Genomic DNA, 27,517 nt, shown 5'->3' on the forward strand with positions numbered 1-27,517 from the left:
ACTTGGTGTGAACTGTGGTCTTTGGCTAATGACATCCAGTAGTGCTCTGGGAAGCCCTTCATTGGGCTGACGTTACACTCCAGGGAAATCCTACGACAATCAGGTGGGAACATACTCCTGGGCATAGTCCCTTCCCTGATCACAGCTTCCACTCTCACCTCTTACTCCATGAGTTAGTGAGGGTTTTAGTTAATGAGGCAGAGATAGAAAACCCCAGCCAGATCAAAAGCATTATTCCACTCCATCTCTTACCATTTGGTAGATCTTTCTGATTTTCTGAGAAGTACCTTCCAGTACCATCCCTAATCTGTTGCTAGGAGAGGAGGGCCATGACCCTGTCTGTGCACAGATTTTCAAGGAGTCTTCTTTCTGGGGCCAGAAAGGAAGGGCTACTGATAGAGGCCTTTCATGTGCCAAGAGTGGGCTGACCTCTTTCCATCTGTGGCAGCTGCCTCACATGCAATTTCTGTTTAGAGCATATTTGTGTTCTGTCCCACTCATGCATCTTGTGCCTTTGTCTGTTTTCTCTGTGCCTGCCGTTTCTAACAGGCCCAGGTTCATCGACACCGAGCACGGCATCCCCTTCAACAAAATCAACAACCACTCCCACTGCAAGACCAGGGGAGACTTCCACCAGCACTGCCAGCACCACGGTGCCCCCCATCAGCACCACCCCCATCAGCACCACCACCCCGGGGACAAGCACAATTCTTATTGGATCACCAACACCCACCCCAACTACTTCAAGCACATCCATGCCCATACCAACATACACCACCACCCTACCACCTCCAGGTACTTCTCTGATCGGGGCTCTCATATGTTCCTGTTCTTTGGGAGGAATTGAACTCAATGAGCACCTCCATTTGTACCTCTGTATGGGATTGGGAATGGGTGTAAACTGCTGGGCATTCCCTGAAATAACCGGTGCCTTAGGCTGGCCATTGGGCTGGATATTTCAGATGTGTTGAGGATTTAGGGGTCCTTGGGAAGAAGTCTTGGCTTCCCTTACTCAACAGGTTTCTGGGAGGTACGTCATAGTGTAGCCCTATATTACACAGATATTGAAGTGACGGGAAATCTTGCTTTTGCTGCTGTTGCACCTCATCCTTCAACTCTTGGGAATGTTATTCCTGGACCCATGTTGTGCAATTGAAGTGGTGCTTGGATTTTTTGGCACTGCCATTTCAGGCACTCTTTTGGCACAGCTGTACAAACTTTCCTTACTTTGTCCTCCTGCTTTGCCCTATCAGTGCTAACAGTTGGCAGTGGTAGGAAGGAAGGACTCCCCTAGCTGGCTTTTGGGAACAGTTTCACTCTGCAGACTACCACTTCCTGTGAACTGTTGTCTTTGGCTGATAACATCCTCTAGTACTCTGCGAAGCCATTCATGAGGGTGACATTAGGACAAGTACATGACAATCAGGCAGGAACATATCCCTGTGCATGCTTCTTTCCCTGATCACACCTTCTCTCAGCCCTTACTCGATGAGGTACAAAGATATTCTAGATAATGAGGCAGATACAGAAAGCCTCAGCCAGATCAAAAGTATTACTCCTCATAATCTCTTGCCAACTGGTAGGTCTTTCTCTTTTTGTGAGAGACACCCTGAAGCACCATCCCTAGTCTCTTTGCCAGGATAGAATGGCCGTGACCCAATGGATTTGCGAGGAGTCTGCTTTCTAGGGGCAGAAATGAAGGGCTAATGATAGAGGCCTTTCATGTGCCAAGAGTGGGCTGGCCGCTATAGGACTGTGGCAGCTGCTTAAGATGCAATTTCCGTTAAGCGCACATTGAGTCCCACTCATGCATCTTGTGCCTTTGTCTGTTTTCTCTGTGCCTGCTGTTTCTAACAGGCCCAGGTTCATCGACACCAAGCACGGCATCCCCTTCAACAAAATCAACAACCACTCCCACTGCAAGACCAGGGGAGACTTCCACCAGCACTGCCAGCACCACGGTGGCCCCCATCAGCACCACCAGCAGCAGCACCCCAGGGACAACCACAATTTTTATTGGATCACCAACACCCACCCCAACTACTTCAAGCACATCCACGCCCATACCAACATACACCACCACCCTACCACCTCCAGGTACTTCTGCATTTTTTGCTTTCATATGTTCCCTTGCTTTGGGGGTAATGGAGGTTCATGAGCACCTCTATTTCACAGAAGGATTTGAAAGAATATTCTGAGATGGAATGGCTCTTACAGGGATCAAACCCACAATCTTGGTGTTATTTGCAGCATGCTCTAGGCAACTGAGCTAATCTCGGGGGCTATTCTTGCCTCTCTATGGGATCAGATGTAGATGTAACTGCTGGCTATCCTCTGAAAGTGGCCTATGCCCAAAGCTGGCCCTTGGGCTGATTATTTCAAAGGAACAACAATTGAGGGTTTCTGGGGAGAAGGTCTTGGCTTCCCTGACTCAACAGGGTTGCGGGGATGTATTTCATCCTGATGTCCAGCTTAGAGAGATGCTGAACTGATGGGAAACCTCACTTTTGCTGCTGTAGGACCTCGTCTTTCATCTGTCCAGAATGTAGTCAGTGGACCTATGGTATACAGTTGGGGTGCGGGTACTGTTTTTTGGTACTGGTATTTTAGGCACTGTTTGAGCACAGCTGTGCGGACTTTCCTCCATTTCTCCTCCTTATTTTCCCAGTCAGTGCTAAAGGTTGGCAGTGGTTATAGAAGCAGGAAGGAAGGATTCTCTTGGCAGGCTTTAGGGAATAGTTTCACTCTGCAGACTGCCACTTGGTGTGAACTGTGGTCTTTGGCTGATGACATCCAGTAGTGCTCTGGGAAGCCCTTCATTGGGCTGACATTATACTGCAGGGAAATCCTATAACATACTCCTGGGCATAGTCCCTTCCCTGATCATAGCTTCCACTCTCACCTCTTACTCCGTGAGTCAGTGAGCTGTTTAGTTAATGAGGCAGAGATAGAAAACCCCAAGGCAGCTCGAAATCATTACTCCTCCTCCTGGTAGTTCTTTCTGATTTTGTGAGAGGCAACTTCCAGCACCATCCGTAATCTCTTTGCTGGGAAAGGACAGCCATGATTTGCAAGGAGCCTACTTTCTTGGGGCTAGTTATAGAGGTCTTTCCTGTGCTAAAACTGTCCTGAGCGCTGTAGGTTTGTGTCAGCTGCATAATATGCTATTTCTGTTCAGAGCATATGGAGTCCCACTCATACATCTTGTGCCTTTGTCTCCTTTCTCTGTGCCTGCTGTTTCTAACAGGCCCAGGTTCATCGACACCAAGCACAGCATCCCCTTCAACAAAATCAACAACCACTCCCACTGCAAGACCAGGGGAGACTTCTACCAGCACTGCCAGCACCACGGTGCCCCCCATCAGCACCACCAGCAGCAGCACCCCAGGGACAACCACAACTGTTCCTGGATCATCAACAACCACCTCACCTCCTGAAAGTATTGTCACCAGGACCCCTCAGCCTCCAACTACATTAGCATTAGGTAATTCTGTGGCTTTCTTTTTTTTTGTGGGTTTGAGAAATTTGGATTTATTGGCAGCTTACCATGTATCTTAGTTTTTGTACTCTACAGGAGTGTGGTTGATGTATATTTCTAAAAAATCATACAAAGCTAACATTTTGGCAGCAATGTCAATATCCTCTGCCATCCCAGGGAATCTTCCTCTGTAAGAATACATGAAGTACATGAAGGGGTTTGCCTGTTCTCACCCAGATGCAAATTAATTTTTGTTGAAGGACTCTCTCTGTGGACTGTGTGGGCAGAAACAGTGTTATCTTACTTCCTCCAGGATCATTACTGCACTCTTATTATGTACACAGTACTACTCTATCTACCATGTATCACATGATGCTATAAAAGCACAAACAGATGGCTCTGTGGCTGGCCTCTGAGTTCCCTGGACACTTTCTAAAATGCTGATTAAATACTATTTTAAAGGAGTCTGCATGGCCTGTAATGAAAACTGGCCATGTGAAAATGAAAAACCAGAAAAGTGAATTGGGGTTCCTAACATCCCAAAATATCTTATGAGTGAGTCTGGGAGTTAGATATAGAATATATACTGGCTCCAGCAACTGCTCAGTTTCGTTAGAATCAAATGACTGAGCATAATCAATGGTGGTATGAATGTGCCACATGAAGTAGCACAGGGAGTAATGGTCTGTCCATAGAATATAGTAAGATGGCAATACAGAATTAATCAAAGAGTTCACTGAGCGTTGATCGCTCAGTGGATTCCCCTGGGTTTAGGACAGCTGAACTCTTCTCTGCAGTATCAAGTTTTAACATTACAGAAGCTCTTCCACCTGAGACTGATTGTTGATCAAGCTTTTATATAATGTCTCCTATAGAAGATGTAGGAGAGTTTATTAATAATCCCTCTGTGATGCAAAAACCATTAATAAAACAGTTTCTGTTTTATTCTTATCTAAAGACCCTATGCTTATATTTGTTGAATTACATTTGCTTATTAGAAAATGAGATGAAATTATGAAGAAAATGGAATTTCCCTACCTAAAATACTGTGTTTTCTCCCTGTCATAAAGAGGGTACAACACCTGGATCAGAGACACCGACAAAGACAAGTACTCCAGTTACTCCTTCAGCTACTCCACTGCCAACAACTAGAACAACAGAAAGAGGAAGTACAGTGTTTACCAGAAGCACCACTATTCAGCAGTCAACATCCTCGGTGTCAACAAGCCCAGTGACCATCACCACCTCTGAAGTCACTGAAACAGAATCGACCCCCAAAACTACTACTTCAGGTCCCACACCCTCAAGATCCACCAGCACCACACCAGTAACAGAAACACCTAGCCATGAGACCACTACCACCAGGACCGCGAGCCCTCCAACAGGATCACATACTGCCCCTGTCAGCACCACAACTTCAGGACCATCCTCTCTGGGGTCTACTCCTAGCAGTACTGTATCTCTGTCTTCAGCATCAACCAGCTCTGTGCCAGTCACCACCTCTGGTACTACTCCAACCAAAACCTTTACCACCACTTCAGGAACCACCTCTAGCAGTTTTACCATAAGTACTGCAACCACCACCTCCACCACCTTAGAAACTCTTTCACCTGGCTCAACTAGTACATCTGGGACAACTGCAACATCAACTGCAGTCACCACTACAGGAAGTTCTACATACAGTACCGTTACTCCAGTTAGTGGCTCAAGTTCAACTACAGGTCTAACACCAACTACGCCTAAAAAAATATGTTCTATTTTACCTAATGAATCTTATGAGGTGAGTAGATCTCATGGTTTTTTTAGCATTCTGATTTGGATGGAGACTAGACACATAACTTCAATGTTAGTAACATACAGAGTAGGCATTGAACTGGATTGAATAGGAAGATTCGGCCTGTTCTATTTCTTTCTGTTTTCTTGGGTATCAGCGAGACTTCTAATGATATTCAGATTGATATATACTGCTATTAATTCTTCAAGGATTGTTTTTAAAAAGTTTTCTTCAAGGAGCTAGATCCCTGTTCAGTGTTTCTCTTTATTGCAGGATAACTTTGATGAAGAGGTAACCAAGAGCTAAGTGGTGCTAAACTATCTTTTCTGTTTCTGCTTTTGACTAGGCCCAAAGTGGGAAAATATTGTGTGTTTACAGTGCAGCCCAACAAGAAACCAGAGCGTTGAATTTGTCTGAGTTTTGAAAGGGTCATACTTGTTCATATTCTGGTTTCAGGAGAGGACTATGAAACAGATCACCAGATTCAAATGCTCGTCAAATTTGACTGAGAGTTCTGATTTTTTTTTGAGCCTTCCACCTCTGACAGACAAATTAATGTCTTGTACAATTCTAAAGCCTCCTCACAGCTTAGATGCCTATCAACTTGCTCAGTAGATATGCAGGAATGAAAATTATACATGGTTTGAAAAAAACAGTGGAAGATAGAAAAAATGCATACAGTCACAAGGCATGCACATAATCACCTTGGATGTTTCTTCCCGAACAGCTGGCATTCACCGTAGCTTTAACTGTTAATCTGTTCTAATCATTCATGGAAGGGAATTGATCATATATTGAACGTTGATATTGGTCAGTGTCTTTCACTGTTGCTTAGAGAAGCTGTCTAGGTGATGAGATTAGATCAAACATGTAACTTTTAGATAGCTGAAACTAGAAAAGGTGATTCCCATTTCAGTTTAGTGCCTTGACTTTTGTAAGTAACACTTTTAACTTAGCAGCTTTTCAGATTTCTGCTGGGGAAAAATTGTCATTAAACACATGGTGTTTTAAAAATCTGCAGAAGATAATCAGACTCACTGCTTCATAAGGTTTCTCTCTGTCTTCCCCCTTCCCCTCTTTTCAAACACAGCAAGGTGAGTCATGGTGGCTCTGTAACTGCACTAAGGCAATATGTATAGAAGACAATATCGTCCAGGTGATTCCCATAATCTGTAATCCACCTCCTAAACCTACCTGTGCCAATGGGCTTTCTCCTGTGCCAGTCATTGATGAGGATGGATGCTGTTGGCATTGGGAGTGTGATTGTAAGTATATATTTTGTTGAGTATTTAATCTCCTGTGGGAACAATACTATTGTCATGACTAACAATATTTATTAGGGGACAAGATTGCACAAGACTGTGACCCTCAGTCTTCTAATGTGGGTCTGTTTGGAGTGCTTCATTGATTCTTTTTTGCTAACTGAAGTGTTTGCTTAAGTTGCCATCATTTCTACGTAACTGTTGGGTTAGTAGAATAAAATGGTCTCCCAAAGCAGGATTTAAATGTTCAGATGCACACTATAGGGTAGAAGCCTATATATTGCTCGTTCAGACTATTGGTAAAGATATATCTGTGGTACAGTTAATCCTATTCTCAGTTGTCTGTCAGTAATGTCAGATGAACTGTGCCTTGAAAGAGCCTGTTTTTTTATTGATGACTCCTACATAACAAGCTCCTGCATTGACAAACACACTTAAAAAACTTAAATGCTTAAAGTTTGATGAGATGATTCCCACACCTATAGATTTTGTTTGTAGTCTGATCTGATTCTGTATGTTGCCATAAGAGTCTGACTTAGCTGTATGCTTTTTTAGGCTACTGCACTGGCTGGGGAGACCCACATTACATGACTTTTGATGGACTGTACTACAGCTACCAAGGGAATTGTACATATGTCCTTGTGGAAGAGATTAATAAGAAAGTTGACAACTTTGGTGTCTACATTGATAACTACCATTGTGATTCACGAGATGTGGTCTCCTGTCCTCGAACGCTCATTGTGAGACATGAAACTCAGGAAGTGAGGATAGCAACGGTGAAACCAAATACTGTAGAAGTAGAGGTATGAGAGAATGTTACCATTGATTTTGATATCACATCAAAATGATAAGTATATTCACAATGTTTTGAAAAAAAATTAAAAGTAATCTGTGTTTTAGATTCAATAACAGTTTAGATTATAAAATGGGACTGATTTGAAGGACTGCTTTTTTGACTCTAAACATGAGAGAAAAAATTCTTCTTCTCTTTTTAATCTCAAATATTTTCAGTGCCCTATCTCTCCTAAATGCACAAGTGTGGACAAATTACTAAGAGTTAAGGATATAAAATAAGTTGATTTATAATTAATGTTAATGTAACAAAGGAAACAATAAATATTGAATGGGAGGAGGTAATGTAAAGTAGACATAACAATAAAGTACTAGCCTTAAGCCTTTTAAAAAAGTTACATTACTATCTCTGATTTGTTTCACCTTTTTAACTTCTGGAATAAGAGCACTTACATGTTTATTTCATTGATAAATATGATGTCCTGGCTTTGGGCCTTCAAAATTGGATGAGAAGTGTCTGTAGCTTTATGCTCTTTGTTCGGTTTATTTTTGTACCTTTATTTTTGTACATTACTGTGTGAGAATATTATGTCAGATTGCAGCATATTGTTGAAAATTCGCAACATTTAGACCTTCTTTTTTTCTCTGAAGCAAAGAAATCTGCCATTGCTGAGTAAAAGTCGTAGTGTTAGTTCATAGAATCACAGAATCATATCCTGGCTACAGTATTTAAATAAATAATACAGATTTAGTCTTATTTCTTTCATTCAGTTTTCCAACAAGCATATTCCCTTTATTCCAGGAAAGTTAAAACTTTATACAGTATAAATTTAGGAGAATTTTATATTCCACATTCACGAGGTGACCTCAATGCCATAGTCTCTCTAATGATTCTGTTAAGTGTTAGGATTTAGCTAGTTTAAACCCTGAATTTTATCTTAATTTAACAGAGGTTGATAGGCTTTTTTTGGCTCAGAGAAGAAAAGTTTGGCTTTCCAGTAACATAAAAGGAAACACAGGGACACTTGATACAAATGAAAAGGATATTATTTACCTTTACATTCTCTCTGCAATGCAAATGAACAGTCAATTGTTTTCTGAAGTCAAACTAAATATATGCCTCTTTTCTGTTTTCCTTTGTTTATTAGGTGACAGTAAACAATCAGTTAGTGGCTTTGCCTTATAAAAAGTTTGGCGTGAGCATCTATGAGTCAGGAATAAATCGTGTTGTGGAAATTCCTGAGCTAAAAATGAATGTGACCTACAATGGCTTGTCCTTTTCTATCAGAATGCCCTACAGCCTGTTTGGTAACAACACTCAGGGACAGTGCGGTAAGGCTTGCTCTTGCAATATTTGTACTCTCAGAAAACCACAATGACAGCCCTGCTTACAAAGATGAATAGAATTTGATAACAAATCTGTGAGTGAATTCTTTCTCCCCTTACCAATTTTAGGTACTTGCAATAACAACACCGCAGATGACTGCATGTTGCCGAATGGAAACATTGCAGAAAACTGTGAAACCATGGCAGATCACTGGCAGGTTGTTGATCCTTCCAAACCACAGTGCTCTCCAGGCCTAAATCCTACAAGTTCACCTAGCACAACCCCAGCAGAGCCTTGCAAAGAATCTTCCATCTGCGAGCTTCTTTTGGGAAGGTAGACATTCCTCTTGGGTTTACAAGCCTGGTATCTTCAATTGAATTGGCAATTTTAGGATTAATTTTTCAATGAAAAGTGTTTCTACCTTTTATTTCTTGTAGCTTTGTGGGTTGCTTCCACTCCTTTTACTTTTTCTGGTTGTTATTCTTTGCTGACAGTTTCTTTCAACCCGCTGACTGCTATGTTAACCTTCATTGATGTTCTCATGTGCTTCTACAGTCTTTGCCCTCCTCTGTCCTATGCCTTTTCCCACATTCACTTAGCAGAAAACAGAGTCCAACTGAAAACAAAGATCTTAATTTTTAAAACACCATGTCAGAATTAAAAAAAAAAACCCAAACCCAAACAAAATGTCTTTAAAGAGGGAGCACATGGTTGCACTCAGTAATATTCATGTAGTTCCTGGCCTGAAAATACTTGTGTCTGAGTGCTTTGTAGGTGAGTGGAGAATTCTTTAAGATATGTTGAAAGGTTACAATCTGGATAAGTGCTCTCAGTAAAAATCTCTCATCCATAGTCCACGTCCACATCTTCTGTTGCCACATCATACCAGGTTAAGCACATTGAAAAATTTATGGATCATTCAATAACTAATAATGATAAATATTTCTGTTTCTAGTGTGTTCAAGCCATGCCATGAGTTTGTGCGGCCTGAAAAGTACTATGCAGCCTGCGTTTTTGATAGTTGTGTACTTCCCAACCTAGACCTGGAATGCTCAAGTCTGCAGATCTATGCTGCCACCTGTGCTGATCAAGGTGTATGCATTGACTGGAGAGGTCACACCAATGGTGTATGCTGTAAGTATTTGGCCATTTATCTTGAATTATTAAGGAAGCTTGTATGGAAACATTTCAATAGTAATGTTGTACTGCTTTCCGAGCAATGAAGACAACAATAAATCACACCAGCTGCTTTCCTTAAGTAATTTTGCAGTTAACATTTTTAACAATGGAAATATAAATGAGCCTGCAAAAATAAACATCTATTGACTGTGCCAGAAACATCTATATCAGTACACACCTTTTATGTACACAGACAGTTTTGTGTTTTGCAGGCATCAGCAGATCACTCTATTTAGTGATATATGCATTACTTTTCAGCTGTAGTAAGAGGATGACAAAGAGTAGGAATACACTCCCTCCTGAGAAGTTGTGCAAAAGAATTGTAATCGAGATGCAGTCTCTTGGCTTTATCACATTAATGTAAAGATGGTTCCCTATCTCTGGCTAAATTGCATAAAATAATTTCATTCGGAGACATGAGTCTGATATCTGAGATTTTTTCTCCTTGCTTCTCAGGATTGTCACAGATACATAGGAGAATGAGTAAACACTGTTTAAGTTCTTGGCATAAGGTCATGAGGCTTTTATATGACAGTTACTGAGCTCTTCCTCCTTTTTATTCTTCCATTCCAGCTCACGAATGCCCCTCAGGAAAAGAGTTCAGAGCATGTGGTCCTATTAAAGAGCCAACCTGCAAATCAAGGTAAATAATTAGTTAGTTATACCTTCTACAACTGTTCACTCATATCTAATGCACAGATGAATGAGGAAAATCAACCTCCTTTCATATCTTAAACTGACAAATTTGTTACCACTGTTCTGTTGATCCTATGTCTGGGTGCCTCTACTGTTTATGTTGTTCAGCTAGACCAAACACAAACACTGACAATCTCTAATCACAAATCTGAAGATCATTTGTCACTGTATCTTCAGTGAAAGGTTATTTGGCATAATCCTCCTCTATGTGCCTATGACAGTAATGGTGTTCCTCTGAACATTTTGTTTCATAGTCACCAAAATGAAACTTCAACTAAACAAGTGGAAGGCTGTTTCTGTCCCAATGGAACAATGCTGTATGACTCTGGCGTGGATGTCTGCGTGAAAACCTGTGGTGAGTTTTATCACTTCACTTGGATGCATATTCGCTTCCTCTCTGTTGTTTCCTTCTTATGTATGCAACACAGGTCTGACTGTATGCAGTCAACATATAGTAGAGATGCCTACTGGTATGTAACTGGTAATGGAGATTTATTTTGATATTTTCACAGGCTGTGTTGGAGTGGATATGATCCCAAGAGAGGTACGATGCCATATGCTTTTGGATTAAAAGTAGAAGTTGGGGACTGGGAGAAGAGAGCGGTCTCCACTGGTGCAGGCTTGTTTTGTGGTTTCCCAGCTTTTTATTCCTGATTTTACTTCTGTTCTTTTTAATTGGTAACTGTGCAATCACTAATTTTATTTTCTTTAATGACAGTTTGGGGAAAAGTTTATAGTAGACTGTCAGGACTGTACTTGCCTGGAAGGGGAATATGGCATTGTATGCCAGCCTCATGAATGTGCTGAACAACATGTCACTTGTAATGGAGAAGGCTTCTATCAGGTCACTGAAGTCAATCCTGAAGACTCCTGCTGCCCTCTTGTCACCTGCAGTGAGTTTATACTATGTTTCTAGTTTTTCTATACTGCTTAGAAACAGAGAGAGACTGCACTACTTTAGCACCAGACCTGTAGCAGTTAGTCCCAAAACAGTATTTTTCCTCATGCCTTTTAAAATCAGCAATTAAAGTGCATTTTAATATTGAAATTATTCAGGATAACTGAATCTACAGTTATGGGACTCAACACAACTCAATTTCTAGTTCTTGAGTTTTATTCAAGCAAGAATTCTCTGTGGATTTTCATTTTGCAGCAGTTGCCTATAATACTGGAGAGAGTAACAGCTGTTCATTACTTCTCTGCATAGAATTGGGATACTTTATTAATACAGGATAATTACCTAGTAGAAAAAGTTTCATAAACTAATGCAGTACCCCCAAACAAGTGCCTAGATTTACTAGGAAAAATAGGTTCCCTTTCTGCAATTTGTTTATCTGAAGAGAATCTGGTCTGTTTCCTATGGAAAGTTCATCCTAAATGCTTTGATAGGTGCTTATTTCTAGTAGCTGTGATATAGTGTACTTTTTGGCTTATTCTTTTTTTTTTTTTTTCCCTCAGAATGCAATACAAGCCTCTGCACAGCTAAAGCTCCCAAGTGCACACTGGGATTTGAAATTCATTCTTATATTCCCAGTGGTCAGTGCTGTCCTGTGTACCAATGTGGTAAGTTCCTTGGAAATATATTACAATGATTAGCATTATATATTACAGAATTGATCATTACACTTAATAAGACTGTATGCAATAGCCTATTGAAGGAGATATTCAATACAGTCAGATTCTAGAAATTAGTTACTATTAACATTGGTTACTACTGCTATAGTTATGACAACTAGGAAATCAGAAACACCTCAGGTGACTCAAGTTCAATTCTCCTGATTGTAAATACATGTAAGATCAGCTACAGAATTAACTGTGACTGTGGTCTCAGCTTAATCTAGCAAAAAGTCCCCATAAGCATCCCCAGTAGAAGACAGCTTTACAAAGACTACTTTGTTCTTGGTAATTGAAAGAAGGAAGTACTTGGTACCTATTAACTGGACATTCTTGGCTATGAACTGGACTGCATATATTAGGACAAATCTTCCCTTTTTGCACATGCAGTATTAGTTCTTATACTTTATACATGTCATGTCTGCTACCAGAATGGAGGAATAACCAATGAATTTGAATTCATTGTGGAAGAAATGAGTTTGACTAGAGTGGTGCGAAGAAATTTTTTATTCTTTTTTCCTACGTTAACATCTAACTTCTTGCTTTTTAACAGTTCCCAAGGGAGTCTGTGTTCACGAGAGTGCTGAGTTCTTGGTAAGTTCTAAAAATGCCTAAAAGACCAGTTAGTATACTTGATCACAAATACTGTGAAGAGGTTTATCCAGTACAATCAATATTTTAGAAATTTTCCAATTTCTGTCAGGAGGTCATCAATTTCACAAAGCCTAAATCTCTCCTGAAAAGGTTGTTGTGTATGAAAGAAATGGAAGAGTTGCTTGTATGTCAGTATCAGGAGAGAGATTTGGGTTAAATGTGCTTGCATTTTAAAAAGTCAGTCCCCATTTATTGTCAGTACATTGTTGCAGTTTTAAGACTCTGCTTTCAAAAATTAAAAGATACGTGAATAAGTGCTATTCTAAACAAACCTAGATTTCTAATAAATTCTCTTGGGCCTAGTAATTGTGCCTGTCCTTTTAATATCAGAGTTTATCATTGCTATGTAGGACTTCCATAAAGACACACATTAAATTATATTCAGTGTTTAAAATGTTGGCTTTATAAATGGCTAGCCAGATAGCTATCCAATTGTCTTTAAGATTTTTTTCCTTTTCCCTTGCTTGATTTACAGATTTTTTGAAAATAAATGTCAAACATGTCATATACCATTAACATATGCTTTTTTTTTCTTAAAATTTTTAGCCTAACTCCTCAGTCTTTGTTGATAAGTGTCAGAATTGTTTCTGCACAAATGAAGTTAACGTCAGCACTCAACTGAATATCATCTCATGTGAACCTCTTCCATGCAATACATACTGTGCACCGGTAAGTGACAAACCTAAACAAAAAAACCCAAAATACTCATTTATGTGAAAATCACTTTGATCAATGAGTGGTATTAAGCAAAGAACAGGGAGTTGAAATTCAGAGACCAACTCCAGTGTGGATGCCAACTGTCCTTCGAGCAATCTGCTGCATGCAGCTTGACTACAAAACTGACAGTATTCAGTTCATATTGGCCAGATTAGCTGGGAAATTTCTGTAGAGCACTTAATGGAGGGATATTCAATTATTAGGCATATTTATTGCATTGCAGTGCTTTAATTTATTCCATCTATAATCTGCTTTTATTATTTGTCTTCTATTGGGTTGGAACACAGAAAGTCACAAATCTAGAGTGCACTTCAAAGTATAATCAATCAATGGATTGGTGTGTTTTCATTTATTTCTCAAAAATTCATCTATTATAGTGCTATTGTTTTTAATTAATTTTAATATCTAGGGATATGAACTTCAACCAGTGAAAGGTGAATGTTGTGGAAAATGTGTGCAGACCAAGTGTATTATACATGCAAACAATGATGAACTCATCTTGAGTGTAAGTATGCTCTACATTCTGTGTCTCTACCAAATATGTAAAGTTCCCTGTTTCAGAAGGGGAACATCTCCTTGCCAGAGACAAGGCTTAGTGTAAGTTTACACCTGAAAGATCAAAGACTCATCTAAAGCAAAACCTATCTACAATATTTTTACCTGAAGGTAGGTCTCATGAAATCAAATTTTCTGGAAGGCTCTTCTTGGAATGACAAATCCAATACCATTGGAAGGGATTTTCTTTCAGTTGTCTGGAAGCTTGGGCTTATCTACGTTGTTTGATTTCTGTATGAACACTAGTAAAGCCTGCATATGGAACAATTGTATTGCCCCTGTAGGGTGGAAGTTTAGGATTGTTCTTAATTAGCATATAATGGTCTAGCTGTGTGTGGGTGATTTTGTTAAGGTACTCTACATAGTTTAGAGGCATTTTTCTTTCTCAAGGAAAATCCCATGTAAAACTGAAGATTCTTTCCATATATGGTACATTGCAGTATATGTAACAATCTGTATCTGAAATGGCTGTTAAAAATAATTTACTGGGAAACAAGAGGAAAGTCATTGTCAGAGGACAAGAAAATTTCTGTCTGAGCTCCCTTCAGCTTTTCTTATTACATTTTGCATTTTGCTTGCAGCCTGGAGATTTTAAAAATGATCCTAACAACAACTGCACCATTTATAGCTGTGTAGAAATCCACAACCAGCTTATCTCTTCCACATCTGAGATTACCTGTCCAGCATTTAATGAGGACAGCTGCAAACCTGTAAGTAAAAATGGAAAATTTACCCTCTACTCCATATATAGATTACTTCAGTTTAGTTCAGCCATCTAACTAAGAACAAAAGTAAAATTAAGCTCTGATGACCCTTCACCATAGCTTCTCAGTCACAAGGGCAAAAGTTTCTAATGCATCCATGCACAGCCCTATACAGTGTATAAAATATCTGGGTGAGAATTTGAGGCTTATAACTGGTAACTGTCTCTCAGTAGCCAAAATACTGGTCAGCACTGAGATACTAAGTCTTTGCTGATTGCTTTGTTTGGGGTCCTGTCTCAACAGGAACCATGTTTTCTTGAATGTTACAGAAACAGAAGTTGTTCAGTCAATAGGCTGCCTGTAACACTGCGCATACTCCTCATTCAAATACAGAAAACTTCAAGAAAGCATTTATTGGAATAGTTTCTGAGGAAAAATGACATTATGTTAACTGTAGACTTCCTTCAAAGAGTTATTTTTATTTTCACAATCCTTTTTAAATTGATAGATTTCAAGTCTGGAAGAGACCATTATCTTTACTTATTCAGATCGATGCTGCAGTGTTCACTGGTCGTTTCCAGCCATTGATTGACGAATTGCTCTCTTTAGTTATTGGCCTAAAAGCCTCTTTCAATACTGAGAAATAAAACAATATAATTTTTTTCTGTTTCTTTGTTCTTTTAGGGAACTATTTCATTCTTACCTAATGGTTGTTGCAAAACCTGTAAGTATCCCAGTGTATCTGAATCAACAATACAGAGAATGAATTGTCTTCTTCAATCAAACCATTTTCCAGTAATAGAGGCTGATATATTTCTATTTAAATAGATATTTTTATATTTATGTTTGTTATTCCAAGCATTCACTGTCCAATCTCTCTGGAAAAGTTTAAGCTGAAGCAGAAAAACCACTTAAGACAGTTCTTTGAGTGCACTAGTGAAGCCGAGGGAATGCTGAACTGCAAGGAACTTCTGGAGGTATTTCACTGTGCGTATTTTCTGATCTTTCCCTCTAGGTGCACCGCTGGATAGCAGTACACCGTGCTCTGTCCGTGAAAGAGAAGACTTTATTGTCTATAATGGCTGCCGTTCCGTGGACAGAGTTGTCATGACTGAGTGTGAGGGAACATGTGGAACCGTCTCGCTGTAAGTAAACTTATCAGACAATGAGATTTAAATTCTGCTGGCACTGAGCTTGTTTATATAAAAGGAACAATAAATAGGCAGACTACAGAATGGTAGAAGACTTGGGACTATCTGCTCCCCAAATCATAGACACAAAACCATGAAATCTGTGACTGAACAGTTGATTTGTCTTAATGCAAAGCAGAAGAATGTATTAAATTTCCTTGGGATTCAGACAGATATGATAAGGTCTATTCACCCAGTAACAGCTGTCTTGTCTGTCATTTGTGTCAGACCACCTTTGCTAGAAATCATCAGGAAAGATAATTTCCTGTGGATAATTTCCTGTAATAGGAATGAGCCCAGGGAGCAGCCAGACTTGATTCTCTTAAGCTCAAAAACTGCTTCTCAATAGTTAACATCTAAAATGAAACACATACATCTTTTAAAGGAAGATTCAAACCTACAATTTTTATACAGTATATAAATTAGAAAACTGATGCTTTAGGGATGGTATTAGTAGAGTATTTTGACTGTACATTTTTCTCTGAAATGAGAGAATATACAAAAAAGTGGCTATAAGGGAGTGGCTAATGGGACACCTGGTAGTGAGCACTGGAAAAACACAATTCTAACTCCCCAAAGAAACTGTCACTTGCTGCCTATCACTGAGTATGCCACAGGGTACCTTACATGGGAGAAAACTGATTTTTAGTATCACATGAAACTATGATTGGCTGGGGAGTTTATTAGTATTTTGAAATACCTTATCATCCTAGGGGCCCCTGGTGGTCTAGTGGTTAGGGTGCTGCACTTTCACTGCTGCGACCCGGGTTCGATTCCCAGCCCCCCGGGCAGATGGAGCTCGTCAGCCCTGTGAGGCAATCCATCTAAGAGAAGGTCACTCTAAACAAACCTACATCCTGAGACCCTCACTGCCACTGTCCAAGTTTGCTTGGCCCCGGCAGATGAACCTCAGGATTAAAGGGTGGGCTCAGTTCAGCGCACGCTGTGTCTCACCTAAAAAATCCACTGCGCAGGCTCGAAGGGTTAATGACCTTTCCCAAATCTTCGCTCGCGAAGACTGGCCATACATATTATCCTAGGGTCTTTCTGTGGTTGCTTCTGCACACAAATACAAAAAAAAAGGTGGATCTTGATGCAGTTCATAGCCTGATATAGACATATTCTGCAGGTTAGGAATGGTGCTTGGGAAGCTGATGAACACAAGACTGCAAAAAATACTTTGAGATAGAAACAGAAAGAGCTACTGCTTCCCTTTCCTGTTAGCACTGCCCTGACTGGGATATGCATTTTTTTCCTGTGATGCAATTTTAGCTTTTGTAGATGATTGATGTGATGCCATTCTATATGGTGTTGTAGGCCTTTGTCTATGCAGTTTTCATATTCAGGTCAAGGCTTTGTCTCCCCCTAAACTGTTGATCTGGTGTATTTAACATCCATCAGTGCTAGGATTATGAGAGGGATCTAAGGAAGCTGATGATCTTGTACTCACTGAGGGTTTTTTATAGGACTTTGATATGAATGGTTTTACCAAAAAAAAAGAAATCTCAGCAAGTGCAATGAATTTTAAAAGCATATTATTTTAATCACTGTTCTGTTAGATGAACTTAGCGCTTCCATTAGCCACAACTGCAGCTTCTCACAGGAGTTCTGTATGTGATTTCACCCTTTCCTTCTGTATGTTGGCTTCTGGCACTGAGTAATGTTGCCATTTTCTATTTTACTAGATACTCTGCTGAGGCCAATTCTATGGATCACAGCTGTTCCTGCTGCAGAGAATCACAGACTACTGAGAAGTACGTGGTACTGAAGTGTCCTGGTGGGTACTCAATGACACATAAGTACATCTATGTGGAAAGCTGCAGCTGTCAAGACACTGAATGCCAGATCCCACAATCCAGTGAGTTGCAGAGAAGAAAATGACAAGGCAAGATCTCTGAACCGTACCAAGACGGCCATCAGCTTAACATCAAAATGAAGACAGAAAAAAACTAGCAGCATTTGACTGAAAGGCCTGTGCACCATTCTTAGCTTTCTTGACTACTTTTGAACATTACTTTTCCCAGTAAATGCATCCTATTTGTTCTCTGATTACTTTGAACAGTGCTCTATTTATTTGTGACAAAATAAGAACACAAATTTGTATTCTTCCAAGTGCACAGCCTTTTGGATCCTTTTTAAAATCTGCTTATTTTCTCTGAATGATTAAAAGCACATTTCAAAAACACATGGCTTCTGTAGTTATTTACGTACTGTTTTCATTAGTCTGAGTTCTAAAAGAGAAGTTCTTTTTCAAGTTAATGGAGGTTGAGTGATATATATCCTAAATTTTTTGGGGGGTCTATTTCTGGCTCCCTAAAAATTGAAATTTCAATGTTTAAGGTGGCAGAGAAGTTGATTCTGTCTGCCAGAACAAAGCCAAAGATGAATAATTGATTCAGATTACTTGGAGAAACTTTTAGTTTAGCATCAGATCTTATTTTAGGAAGGCTGTGTATGTTGGAACTGTCTCAGGTCATCACAGTTATATATTTTCACTAAAAAGATAGTCCCTCAGCTATGTTCACATATGTTCATTCACAGTGCTTTCAAGATGTACAGTTACTGCTATAGTAAGAGCTCTCCAAATTCCAACCTTTGCAAAACAGATGCCCATCTCTAAGCTTGTAATCTTAGGCTTCCTCTACAGCAAATGGAGAGCAATAGCCATTTTTGACATTCGTTTCACAACAAAGAACACATCCAAACCAGGTTGGCTGAATTGCATTCAAAAGTGCCTGTTTATCTGATCTTGCCATAAGTGGAGCTGAAGCAGATTAGCCGGAAGTTGTTCATCTCTTGAATCATCTGAAGTACAATGAGGGTAAACAACCCCTGTTGTATGTGAAAAAAAAAAGGCTTTTGGTATTATTTTGTCTCTGTTAATGAACACGTAATTGTGTTTTACCCTTCTGAGAGTCTGAGCAACAGCCAACCTCAATAGTAGCATCTTTGCTACCTAAGGGATTGGTGGCACTATTTTGTGCTGCTACTAGCCTATCAAATGTGCTGCAGCTTAGGACGCAGACACTGGTAGGAACACGCAGAAAATGAAACTCTAGATGTTTTTAAGCTTTCCAATACTATGACTGGAGAGCTAATTTATGTGGAGTTGGAGAGGTAGCTGATCTAAGGAAGTTTTGTCAGTTTACAAAGCAACTAATGAAGCCTGGTTTCTGCTTCACTATGGGTTTTTAAGGATTTTTATCTCTATGTTCATTGTGAGATGTGACTGATATTTACCTCCTGGGACACCTACAAAGTCATTCTCCTCTGTGGATTCTTTGTTGTCTAACAATTTCTTTGCTGATACAACAGCCATACTTTTCATCTAGTCTTTTGCAAAAACTGCTTTTCTCAAAATCTGTTGAGATTTAGCTGTCTTTGAGTTTTTCATTTTTGCAGTTAAATTTGGCTGAAGTCAAAAAATAACTTCCAGACACAAATAGATACAAGGTGTGATCAAATCTGCCTTGTTTCCTATGAAAAAAAGATAAACTATTACTAGCCAGTAGTGGCATTTTGCTGCACACTATATTTACACTGAAATCTGAAATCTTCCTTGCTGCATTCATTTTTTGTTTGCTCTGTTTGCATGGGCTCTTTCTGGCCCTTCTAGTGATGGGTGAACTACTTCTTAATAAGGAAGTTTAAAGATTCTATGTAAGACAGTAGGGCTGCAGATTTTGACTTCACCACTGCAGGGCAGTCTATGGCTAAGAATGTAAAATTACTTGGGACCAAAAAAGCAAGCTGCCTCGAAAGGAAGTTTCTATTTCCTGAAGTAGAGGGTTTTATCTCTGACAAGAAGGAATGCTCCTGTTTCCCCACAGACACTTGTATGCTCTTAGTAAGCACTGAAAAAAAATTATTCTGAAAGGCATTTACATGCATGCACCGGGTGGTGTCACAGTGCTCTATGTTGCAGTCCTTCCAGTTTTGGTGCTGGGTCCGTGCTGCCCATAATCAGGTTTCCAAGCGGATGCTGTCAGAGAATTCTTACAAGTGCTTGGCAGTTCTGGGTCAAACTGTACATGTCAAACCTCCACCCCTTTCTGCACCCTTAGTCACCTTAGAACTGTGTGGTTCAGTTTGTGCCTGCATTTCCAGTGGAACTGGATGACAAAATTGAACAGATGAAACTATTTCTAGTGGAGAAATCCACAAAGAGGCTTTGGGAGAGAATGGAAGGAAAGAAGCCTTAACTGTGTAGTCCTATAAAGAGTGACAGTGAGTAGCACTTTTGCTCCCCTCCATGACCCTCTTGGAAGTAAATGGAGACCTGTACTATTTGATCCCATGAAGCATTTTGTTTCTTAAACAAGAGCTCTTGGGTCTGCAGGTCACAAGCAGAGATTCTTTTGAAAAAAACAGGGAACAAACTGAAGAAATCTCTCTCATTGCCCTTTGCCCCTTTAGGGACTCAGAGGAGATCATGGGACCTTCTGATCTCATTGTCTTCCAGGCAAGGGACCCTGGCAGCATCATAAAAAGCATTAGTGCTGGAAGGGAATGGGCTTGACTCTCTCTGTCCTCAAAAAATGACTCCATTCTCCAAGAATTTCCTTCTCTTCTGGAGTCTAGCAAAGAGGGAGAAGTAGCAAGAGCTCCATGTCACATCTCCGTGCCTCAGTCCTGTGTTCATATCCTCTTAGACTTTCTGTCTAGTCTCCCACTTTCATTGCTGGCAAAGGGTTTCTTTTTGATTTGTTTCTTTTTCTTCATCTCCCGCTACTTAACAGTTTTAGTTTTGCCTTGAAAAATGAGGAAGACTTCTTGGGAGGCAAGTAGGACTTCCAGCCACATAGCCTTTAAACGCACAAAAAACCAAGGTCCCAGCTCTTATTCTCCAAAAGCTGCTTGGTTTGGCCTCACTTTGTCTTGTTGTCCCTAAGCACGAGATAAGCAGAGTTCCTCTAAGTATGAGGTTTGAACATGTCCCTGAGGCCCTCGAAGAAGTACTTGAAATTGCTTTGACATTCTGGAAAACAAAACAAGACAAATCACGGCCTTATTGTTGCTTTCCTGAGGGGAAGGAAGGGCAGATATGGGCGAGCTGAAATTCCCCATTACAGGCTGGAGCCAGAATTTACATGTAGCATGCTTATTGCTGTGGTTGTCCTGGTTGTGACTTTGAGTTCTTGCCTCAGTGGCAGGCTTCGCCAAGGCAGCTGGAAACTCAAGATCTTTTCCAGGCAGCTGCAGCCTTACAGGGAGCTCCCCACAGCACAGAGTTAGTTGTGAGAGACGACCACCAAATGCTGGAGCAAACCCGAGTGGGTTGGCTGCAGCTCAGGGAGGGTGCTGTTGCCACATGAGTAAAGAACACTGCAGCTGAGGACCTCCAGTGCAGCTCACAACACACTTGCCCACTCTGACAAAAGAGATCCTTGTCCTATTGCATTGTGGGCCACCAGGAGGTGGGGGTGGGAAATACACACAAGTATTCCCTTAGACACACCCTGAGCCTCACAGTAGGTTGCATGCTTCCCTGGAAGCAAGGCAATTGTGGAATGCACCTTATCTGTGAAACACATGGGGTTTAGTCTTCTTCTACAGGATAGCGTGAATCTCAGACAATTTCTTTGTAGTCACCTGGAGATACATCAGAAATTAGATGTTTTTCACATGAATCTACAGCGATACAGTGAGAATTTTCATCTGGAGTTAAAAAGGAGTTCTCAGAAGATTTCCTGATAAAGTGAGCACGATTGTTTTATGAACCATTACTGGACAAGTGTTTTGAGAACACCAGGGACAGAAAGGAAAGTTCTTGTTAGCAATATGGAAAATCACTGCTGTTATCAGAGGTAAGGCAGATGGAATTCAGAAGCAGGGGAAAAAGCCACATGCAAACCAAAAAGAACTCTCCCCAAAATAATACAAGGTAGAGGTTTCTGATCTAAGAACTACATTGCTTACTGATATAACTATATAATATAATCTTATTATTTTGTGCTGCAGGAGAGGAAAGGTAAGATAAAATTTTCAGTATGTTTGCTGTTTGACTGTACTTTGCTAAACCACACTTCACTGAACTAAGCACATACAACTCCACACATAAGCCCCAATGAAAGGACTTCAGCAAAGGCAAAGCCCTAAGTAAATAATCATGCAGTTACTGTTCTTGTTGTACAATGTTTGCATTTGTCTAGAAAAGCAAACTCAGATACTGGGAAAAAAAGACAGAAATAGACTTACAAACTATGAGGTCATAGGAAAGAAAATTCTTATGAGTTTTAGGTCTAACAAAAACAGAAATACATTTAAATAACTGTAACATTGGTACACAATTTCTGAAATTTCATCTCCCAGCATAAGCTTTGAGGAGCAGGGGATATTTTAAGGCAGAACAAATTCTTCAGGTAAAGCAACCCTCTTCCAGGGCCAAGTTTCCTAAATTAATTCAATCTTTTCAGTCTACCACAAACTGTGTTCTTAACTGGCAACCTCCTAGTCCAATCAGGTCCAACCAGGCTACATAAGCGATATTCCCATCACTAATCCTGTAAATTCTTTTTCAGCATCACCCATTTAAAATCTATTATGTTCAAAATGAATTTCCTTAAGTGTTCCAGTTTTTCAGAATTCATATGTGAAATGCTTGAATTCCTTTCACAAACTTGTCTCTAGAATAGTGAAAAACACCACTGTAATGTTTTTATTATCCCAAGACTTCGAGAAAACTACCAAAGAGTAGAACTCAGAACTCACAATATATTTTTGATATTCAGTGCAACAGCTTCCATATCAGAATATCTTTCTGCTGCAGAGTGGTTTAAAGACAGAAAACACTTCATGTTGCCTTTTGCTACTCTTTTGGCTAGCCTCCTCTCCACATTTGACAGAGAAGTGGTTTCTTCCAATGCTGCTGAGCTTCCCCAGTTCCAGGAAATCATGGATCTTCCAATGATACACAATTACTCTTACAAAGAGTAGCTTGAAAAGATCATTCTGGAAGTTTATTCCTGGTCACATTATATGAAATATTTGAACGGTGAAACCCTTGTCATTTGCCTTGAAGGTTAAACAGGAAAACTAGTCATGAGAGCCTAATTCAGTTGGTCACACAAATGCTAATCTCCACACCCAGAAGCAGCTTCTTCCTGACTATACCAAGGCATAAGTCTAGCATAATGATAACAGAAGCATAACAGGTTTTCAAATCACTAAAGATTATCATGTATGTGGGGAGCAAGTTGGAGAAGAAACCTCAGATACTGAGCGAAACAACATACATTCAACTACCCTATTTGACAAAAATCAAGTAGAGTTATAGTATGGCAGATTTGGGGTTGAGAAGGAGCACCTGTGGTTCATGCAGCTTTCTTTTAAGCAGTAACAAAAGGCAACAGGAACGGTGATCAAGGAATGTGGCTTTACACAGTGCCTGTGACCTGACACAGCAGTTAAATTTCAATAGCCTGTCCCTTTGGACTAGTGTAGCTGAGCACTTCTTGCCCTTTGTTTGCAGGATCTATGGGAGATGTATGGTCATTCTTCTCCTTAAGGGAGTCTGAGCAAAACATAGCACACTAAGGGCAGCTAGTCCCTGGGTGGCCTATTTCTGCCTTCCTAACATGCTAAGCAGAGGCCTAAGGAAAGACTGTGTCCCCATTTCCCTTGGTTTTCCTCTTTCTGGGTAGGTGTTTGGATTTAAATTAAAACTGGTATTCAACCACCTACAAAACTGCTTCAGTTTTGGTGGCTACGGCATTCAAGGCAGGGCCAGCTCTGAAACTTGGATGACATAGAAAAGTTAGCTGCCTACTGCGAAATATTACAGGTTATGCTGGAAGGATCACAATCTTGTGAGTCCAGTAGGAATGCTCTGACAGAGTTTTAGATCAGGTCCTTAACAGGGGCATAGTGTAAGTCCAGTTTAGGAAAAAAACAGGCCAAGGTTGCTTAGCTTCCCACGTCAACTTGTTCTCTGCCCCATCTCTCAGCCTTTCTTTTGGCTTGCAGTACCTTTCAGTCATAGTGAACATGGTTACTTGCTGTGTCATTTCATGTAATTTCAGGATTATAGAGACCTCTGTATTAAGTATGCAGTGGCCTCTTCTGAATTATCTTGGCACTCATGAAATAAGAAATTGCTTTTTTAAAAAGAGGTGGAATCTGCTCTAGCCTAAACCCCATAAAGCTCTAATTATTATAGCAGAAAGTTTGCATCCTTCCCCACAAGGGGCCCTGGGTTCCCTTTGTTCTGCTTTTCACCAGGAAGGTGAAAAGCATGTACTCCATGCTTTTCACCAGGAAGGTTGCTTAAAGAAAAATCTCTCAAGTAGAAAATCTCAAGGGCCCAACCTCCTGATGAGATGGCTTTCTATGCAGGGAGTCTTTCTTACGTGAGGAAGTGCCAATAGGTCAAAGAGACCTGTGTGCATGAACACCAATCAGCCGTGTCATTACTGCTTGTACGTGGATTTTGACAGATCTACATCTTCTTAAAAAAACCCAGCACAGAGCAGCTGAACTCTTTCCTTGCAAACAGGAATAACTAATGTCCCTGATTTTTTCATGAAAAGTCAAGGAGCCCCATGGCAAGATGAGAGGTTAAGGAGCTTTATGTTCATTCTAAGGCAAAATGTAAGAAAACATTCAACCATTTCCTACCAAAATTAAAATACTGCAGGCATTCTTCATATATTTTAATGGATAATTAATGACAGAGATCCATTCCCTCCTTTTCCACTGCCTGCTGCAGATCACCTTATACATACTGACAGCTGTTCCAAACTGAGTGGTAGATGCAAATCTGATGGATCAAACAAATCTTTATTGTAAATTTCCTAAATTCTATGATATCATAAAAAATAAAAAATGTAATCCATGTTCTTTTTGAATTCTACTGGCAATTTAGAATGCACAAGTGATTGTTATAACTATCAGTTATATAAAATATTTTACCAAATTCACTTCAGAATTTTTTTGTCATATGGATTATTGGCACAAGAAGGCTTGACACTAAATCCAAATGAATTGTTTTCCTGGCTAACATTACCTTGTTAATGAAGCATGCATCATTTCTTTAGAGTTATTATTTGGACAGTGCTTGTAAAACACCATTTTATAGTGGGTACTCATTTTAAGAAGCAGTACCAACTTTGCCTGAATGAAGCAGAATATTAGAGGATTTCCAAGCTGAACCCCACAAGTGTTTGGACTGATCCAAGATGGCCTTAATGCTTTACAGTATGTATTGAATCACCTTTTGACAGAAGGATATGATACGAATTCAACTGCCAGACTTCAGTACAGTGGCTGGATATTAATTCACCAGATGCCCCCTATTTGAGTGCCTCTTTACCAAGTGTGTAGCAAAAAATATGAGATGTGAGTCACTGCTGTATTACATTAGCTTCATGACGGTTTATCTTCAGTGAGTCAGTGGTGATAAAGAAGCTAAGTTAATATTTACCTATTGTATTTACTAAAATCACATACCCTTTAGTGGCAAATGATCCATGAAATGGGCGGTAAAGGGGCCAAGAAGAATTGTTCTTTTTGGTAATACAGCTGCAGAAGAGGGAAGGCCTCTTATGCCTCAGAATCCAATAAAGGGAAGAGTTATTAATCCCAGTATGTCACTGCAGGGGGAATAGTTATATCTTGCATGCCAGCAATAGCAATGATTCAGTGGTAAGTGATCAACACAGTCTATAAGCTCCCTGTCAGTCTGAATTTTCTTCTGAAAGCTTCCATGTGTTTTTTCTGAAAACCTCCGTGTTGCCACGTTTGAATATAAAAACTTCATTTGAATGCAAATATCCTTCCCCTGTCAGTAGCCCTGAAATCATTTCAGGGGAGTGAAGCATCCAGTGATTTCTAAGGAGTGTAGCCTGCAGTATCGGTGGAGAAGCCAGAAGCAGCAGCTCTGGTTAGTCACTGACAGGAACTCTGTTCCCCAAGAAATGGCAAAGGAATGGCAAAAATGACAGAGCAGACAAACAGAGGTAAGAAAATGTCTAGATGCAAAGGAAGAGGATTGAGCGTCCTGTTTCTTTGAGTAGCAGGAGTTGTGCTCTTGCTTTTCTTAGAGGAGGATCCCAGACGACTGATATTACTTTCTCTGCTGAGTAGAGCGTAAGTGGATGTTGGTTCAGTGTTTTATTCTCTCTGTTCCTTGAACACAGTTTTAACATGTGCTTTTCATGCTCTTCCCATGAACCTAAGTGCTAAGTGGGGCTTATGGGGGAAATCATGTCTTTTGAACTGCCCCACGCACAGAAGACAAAGGGCTGAGAGTTGCACTGGTCAACCTCACTATGCATTTTTCATCAAAGGACTACTCCAACCTGAAGAGTATCTTTGGCAAGGAGTTAATATGTGGTTCCTGCTGCTTTTGTACTGCTCAGTGGGAATAAAGGGATTTTTTTCTAGAGTCAGGAATCATATTCCTAGAATCTTATTCTTCTTTCTGCTCTCATACCAAAATGCCTTGATTGCCTGGGCGGGATTGGGGAAAGAAGAGTACCATGATTAAAAAATTATGGACTTTATCTCAGCAGAGTTCTACATCTGGATTTTGACACTAGCTTTGATTTTGGAAAATTATTACCTTTTGGCTTTCTATCTTTATCCTCAGTTAAACTCTCTTCGTCTGTGTCTGTGATTTACTGACCTATGCGCTTTTCCTCCTGGGTTTCACTGCCCTTCCCCACACCTGCCATTAGCCCTGTTTTGTGGCATGAACAAGAACTCAATTTGAAAGTTACCATGAGAATATGCTGAATTTGAGTGTTACTGTTGCACTGTATTTATTTCAGACCATCCTCATATCTACAATGTCATATTCTCGTGGTTAGGTTTATCTACTTGATATTATTGTGGTTTACTTTGTACCTATTTGTATGGAGATCAGCAGAGAAGATGTGTTGTGATTAAAAGGAAAAGCAGCAAGAGTCCATTATTTCCATCACCAGTGCCATAAAGTCTGTTGGTTCTGTATTCCAGCCAAAATGGCAGGGCTTCAAGAACAGACTTTGCCTTCCAGTAGCGCCCTGCCTCAAATGCAACTGACAATGGAATTAATGGGACACGGACAGTGGCAAAGGGGTAACATGAACTCATGTTTCATGTACTGCACAATGCTCTTGCCCGCTACTGCTGAATTTTCTTTAGAGCAACAGCAGCAGCAAATCTTCCTCTGGCAGACATTTGCACCTGCAGTTCTTTAAGCCACTTCACAACTGTGCAGGGGCAGCAGCTGAAAGAAGCAGTAGGCCATCTTTGGTTCACTCAACTGTGTCAATACCAGAAAGCTTGGTATAGCAGTGAGCAAGAGACTGTTTTCAAGGACCAGCTTACTGTCTGCCAACCAGATAAAAGGGCATGCATATTTTCCAGTGGGTGCCTGCACAAGCTCGACCTGAAGCCTTGCAACCAGAGTGAGCCCTATGTCCACCTTCAATTTTACTCATGCCCACTTACTACTGGCAATCACTCTGGCATTAGTATATACCTAAAGGGGCATGGAGCAGCTGGAAGTGTGTCATCTGTGTTTGATTTGCTGGGTCTAGGTGAGAGGCTTCCTCTATGTCAGAAGCAGTCCTCCCATGACATGGATGATGTG

The 27,517-nt window shown here is 40.2% G+C and overlaps 2 protein-coding genes across 2 annotated transcripts in view; both read left to right on the plus strand.

The window, feature by feature from the left end:
• Positions 1–18,114, plus strand: part of MUC2 (mucin 2, oligomeric mucus/gel-forming) — a 49,434-nt gene extending 31,320 nt beyond the window's left edge. Inside the window, exons 32-52 of the mRNA XM_017809445.1 lie at positions 550–795; positions 1,858–2,097; positions 3,248–3,484; positions 4,549–5,258; positions 6,343–6,517; positions 7,070–7,317; positions 8,455–8,638; positions 8,762–8,966; positions 9,589–9,767; positions 10,386–10,455; positions 10,763–10,863; positions 11,021–11,052; positions 11,227–11,401; positions 11,967–12,071; positions 12,676–12,716; positions 13,323–13,445; positions 13,903–13,998; positions 14,630–14,758; positions 15,437–15,476; positions 15,768–15,897; positions 17,628–18,114. Of these exons, the coding sequence (XP_017664934.1) occupies positions 550–795; positions 1,858–2,097; positions 3,248–3,484; positions 4,549–5,258; positions 6,343–6,517; positions 7,070–7,317; positions 8,455–8,638; positions 8,762–8,966; positions 9,589–9,767; positions 10,386–10,455; positions 10,763–10,863; positions 11,021–11,052; positions 11,227–11,401; positions 11,967–12,071; positions 12,676–12,716; positions 13,323–13,445; positions 13,903–13,998; positions 14,630–14,758; positions 15,437–15,476; positions 15,768–15,897; positions 17,628–17,823 (3,662 nt within the window). The 3' untranslated portion in view covers positions 17,824–18,114. The remainder of the gene's footprint in view (positions 1–549; positions 796–1,857; positions 2,098–3,247; positions 3,485–4,548; positions 5,259–6,342; positions 6,518–7,069; positions 7,318–8,454; positions 8,639–8,761; positions 8,967–9,588; positions 9,768–10,385; positions 10,456–10,762; positions 10,864–11,020; positions 11,053–11,226; positions 11,402–11,966; positions 12,072–12,675; positions 12,717–13,322; positions 13,446–13,902; positions 13,999–14,629; positions 14,759–15,436; positions 15,477–15,767; positions 15,898–17,627) is intronic.
• A 7,676-nt stretch (positions 18,115–25,790) lies between these two features.
• Positions 25,791–27,517, plus strand: part of LOC108494638 (mucin-5B) — a 45,921-nt gene continuing 44,194 nt past the window's right edge. Inside the window, exon 1 of the mRNA XM_017809420.1 lies at positions 25,791–25,898. The gene's annotated coding sequence lies outside the window, so the exon portion shown is untranslated. The remainder of the gene's footprint in view (positions 25,899–27,517) is intronic.

The sequence above is a fragment of the Lepidothrix coronata genome, unplaced genomic scaffold (genome assembly GCF_001604755.1).
Source record: "Lepidothrix coronata isolate B3197 unplaced genomic scaffold, Lepidothrix_coronata-1.0 Scaffold1, whole genome shotgun sequence".
Taxonomy (NCBI): domain Eukaryota; kingdom Metazoa; phylum Chordata; class Aves; order Passeriformes; family Pipridae; genus Lepidothrix; species Lepidothrix coronata.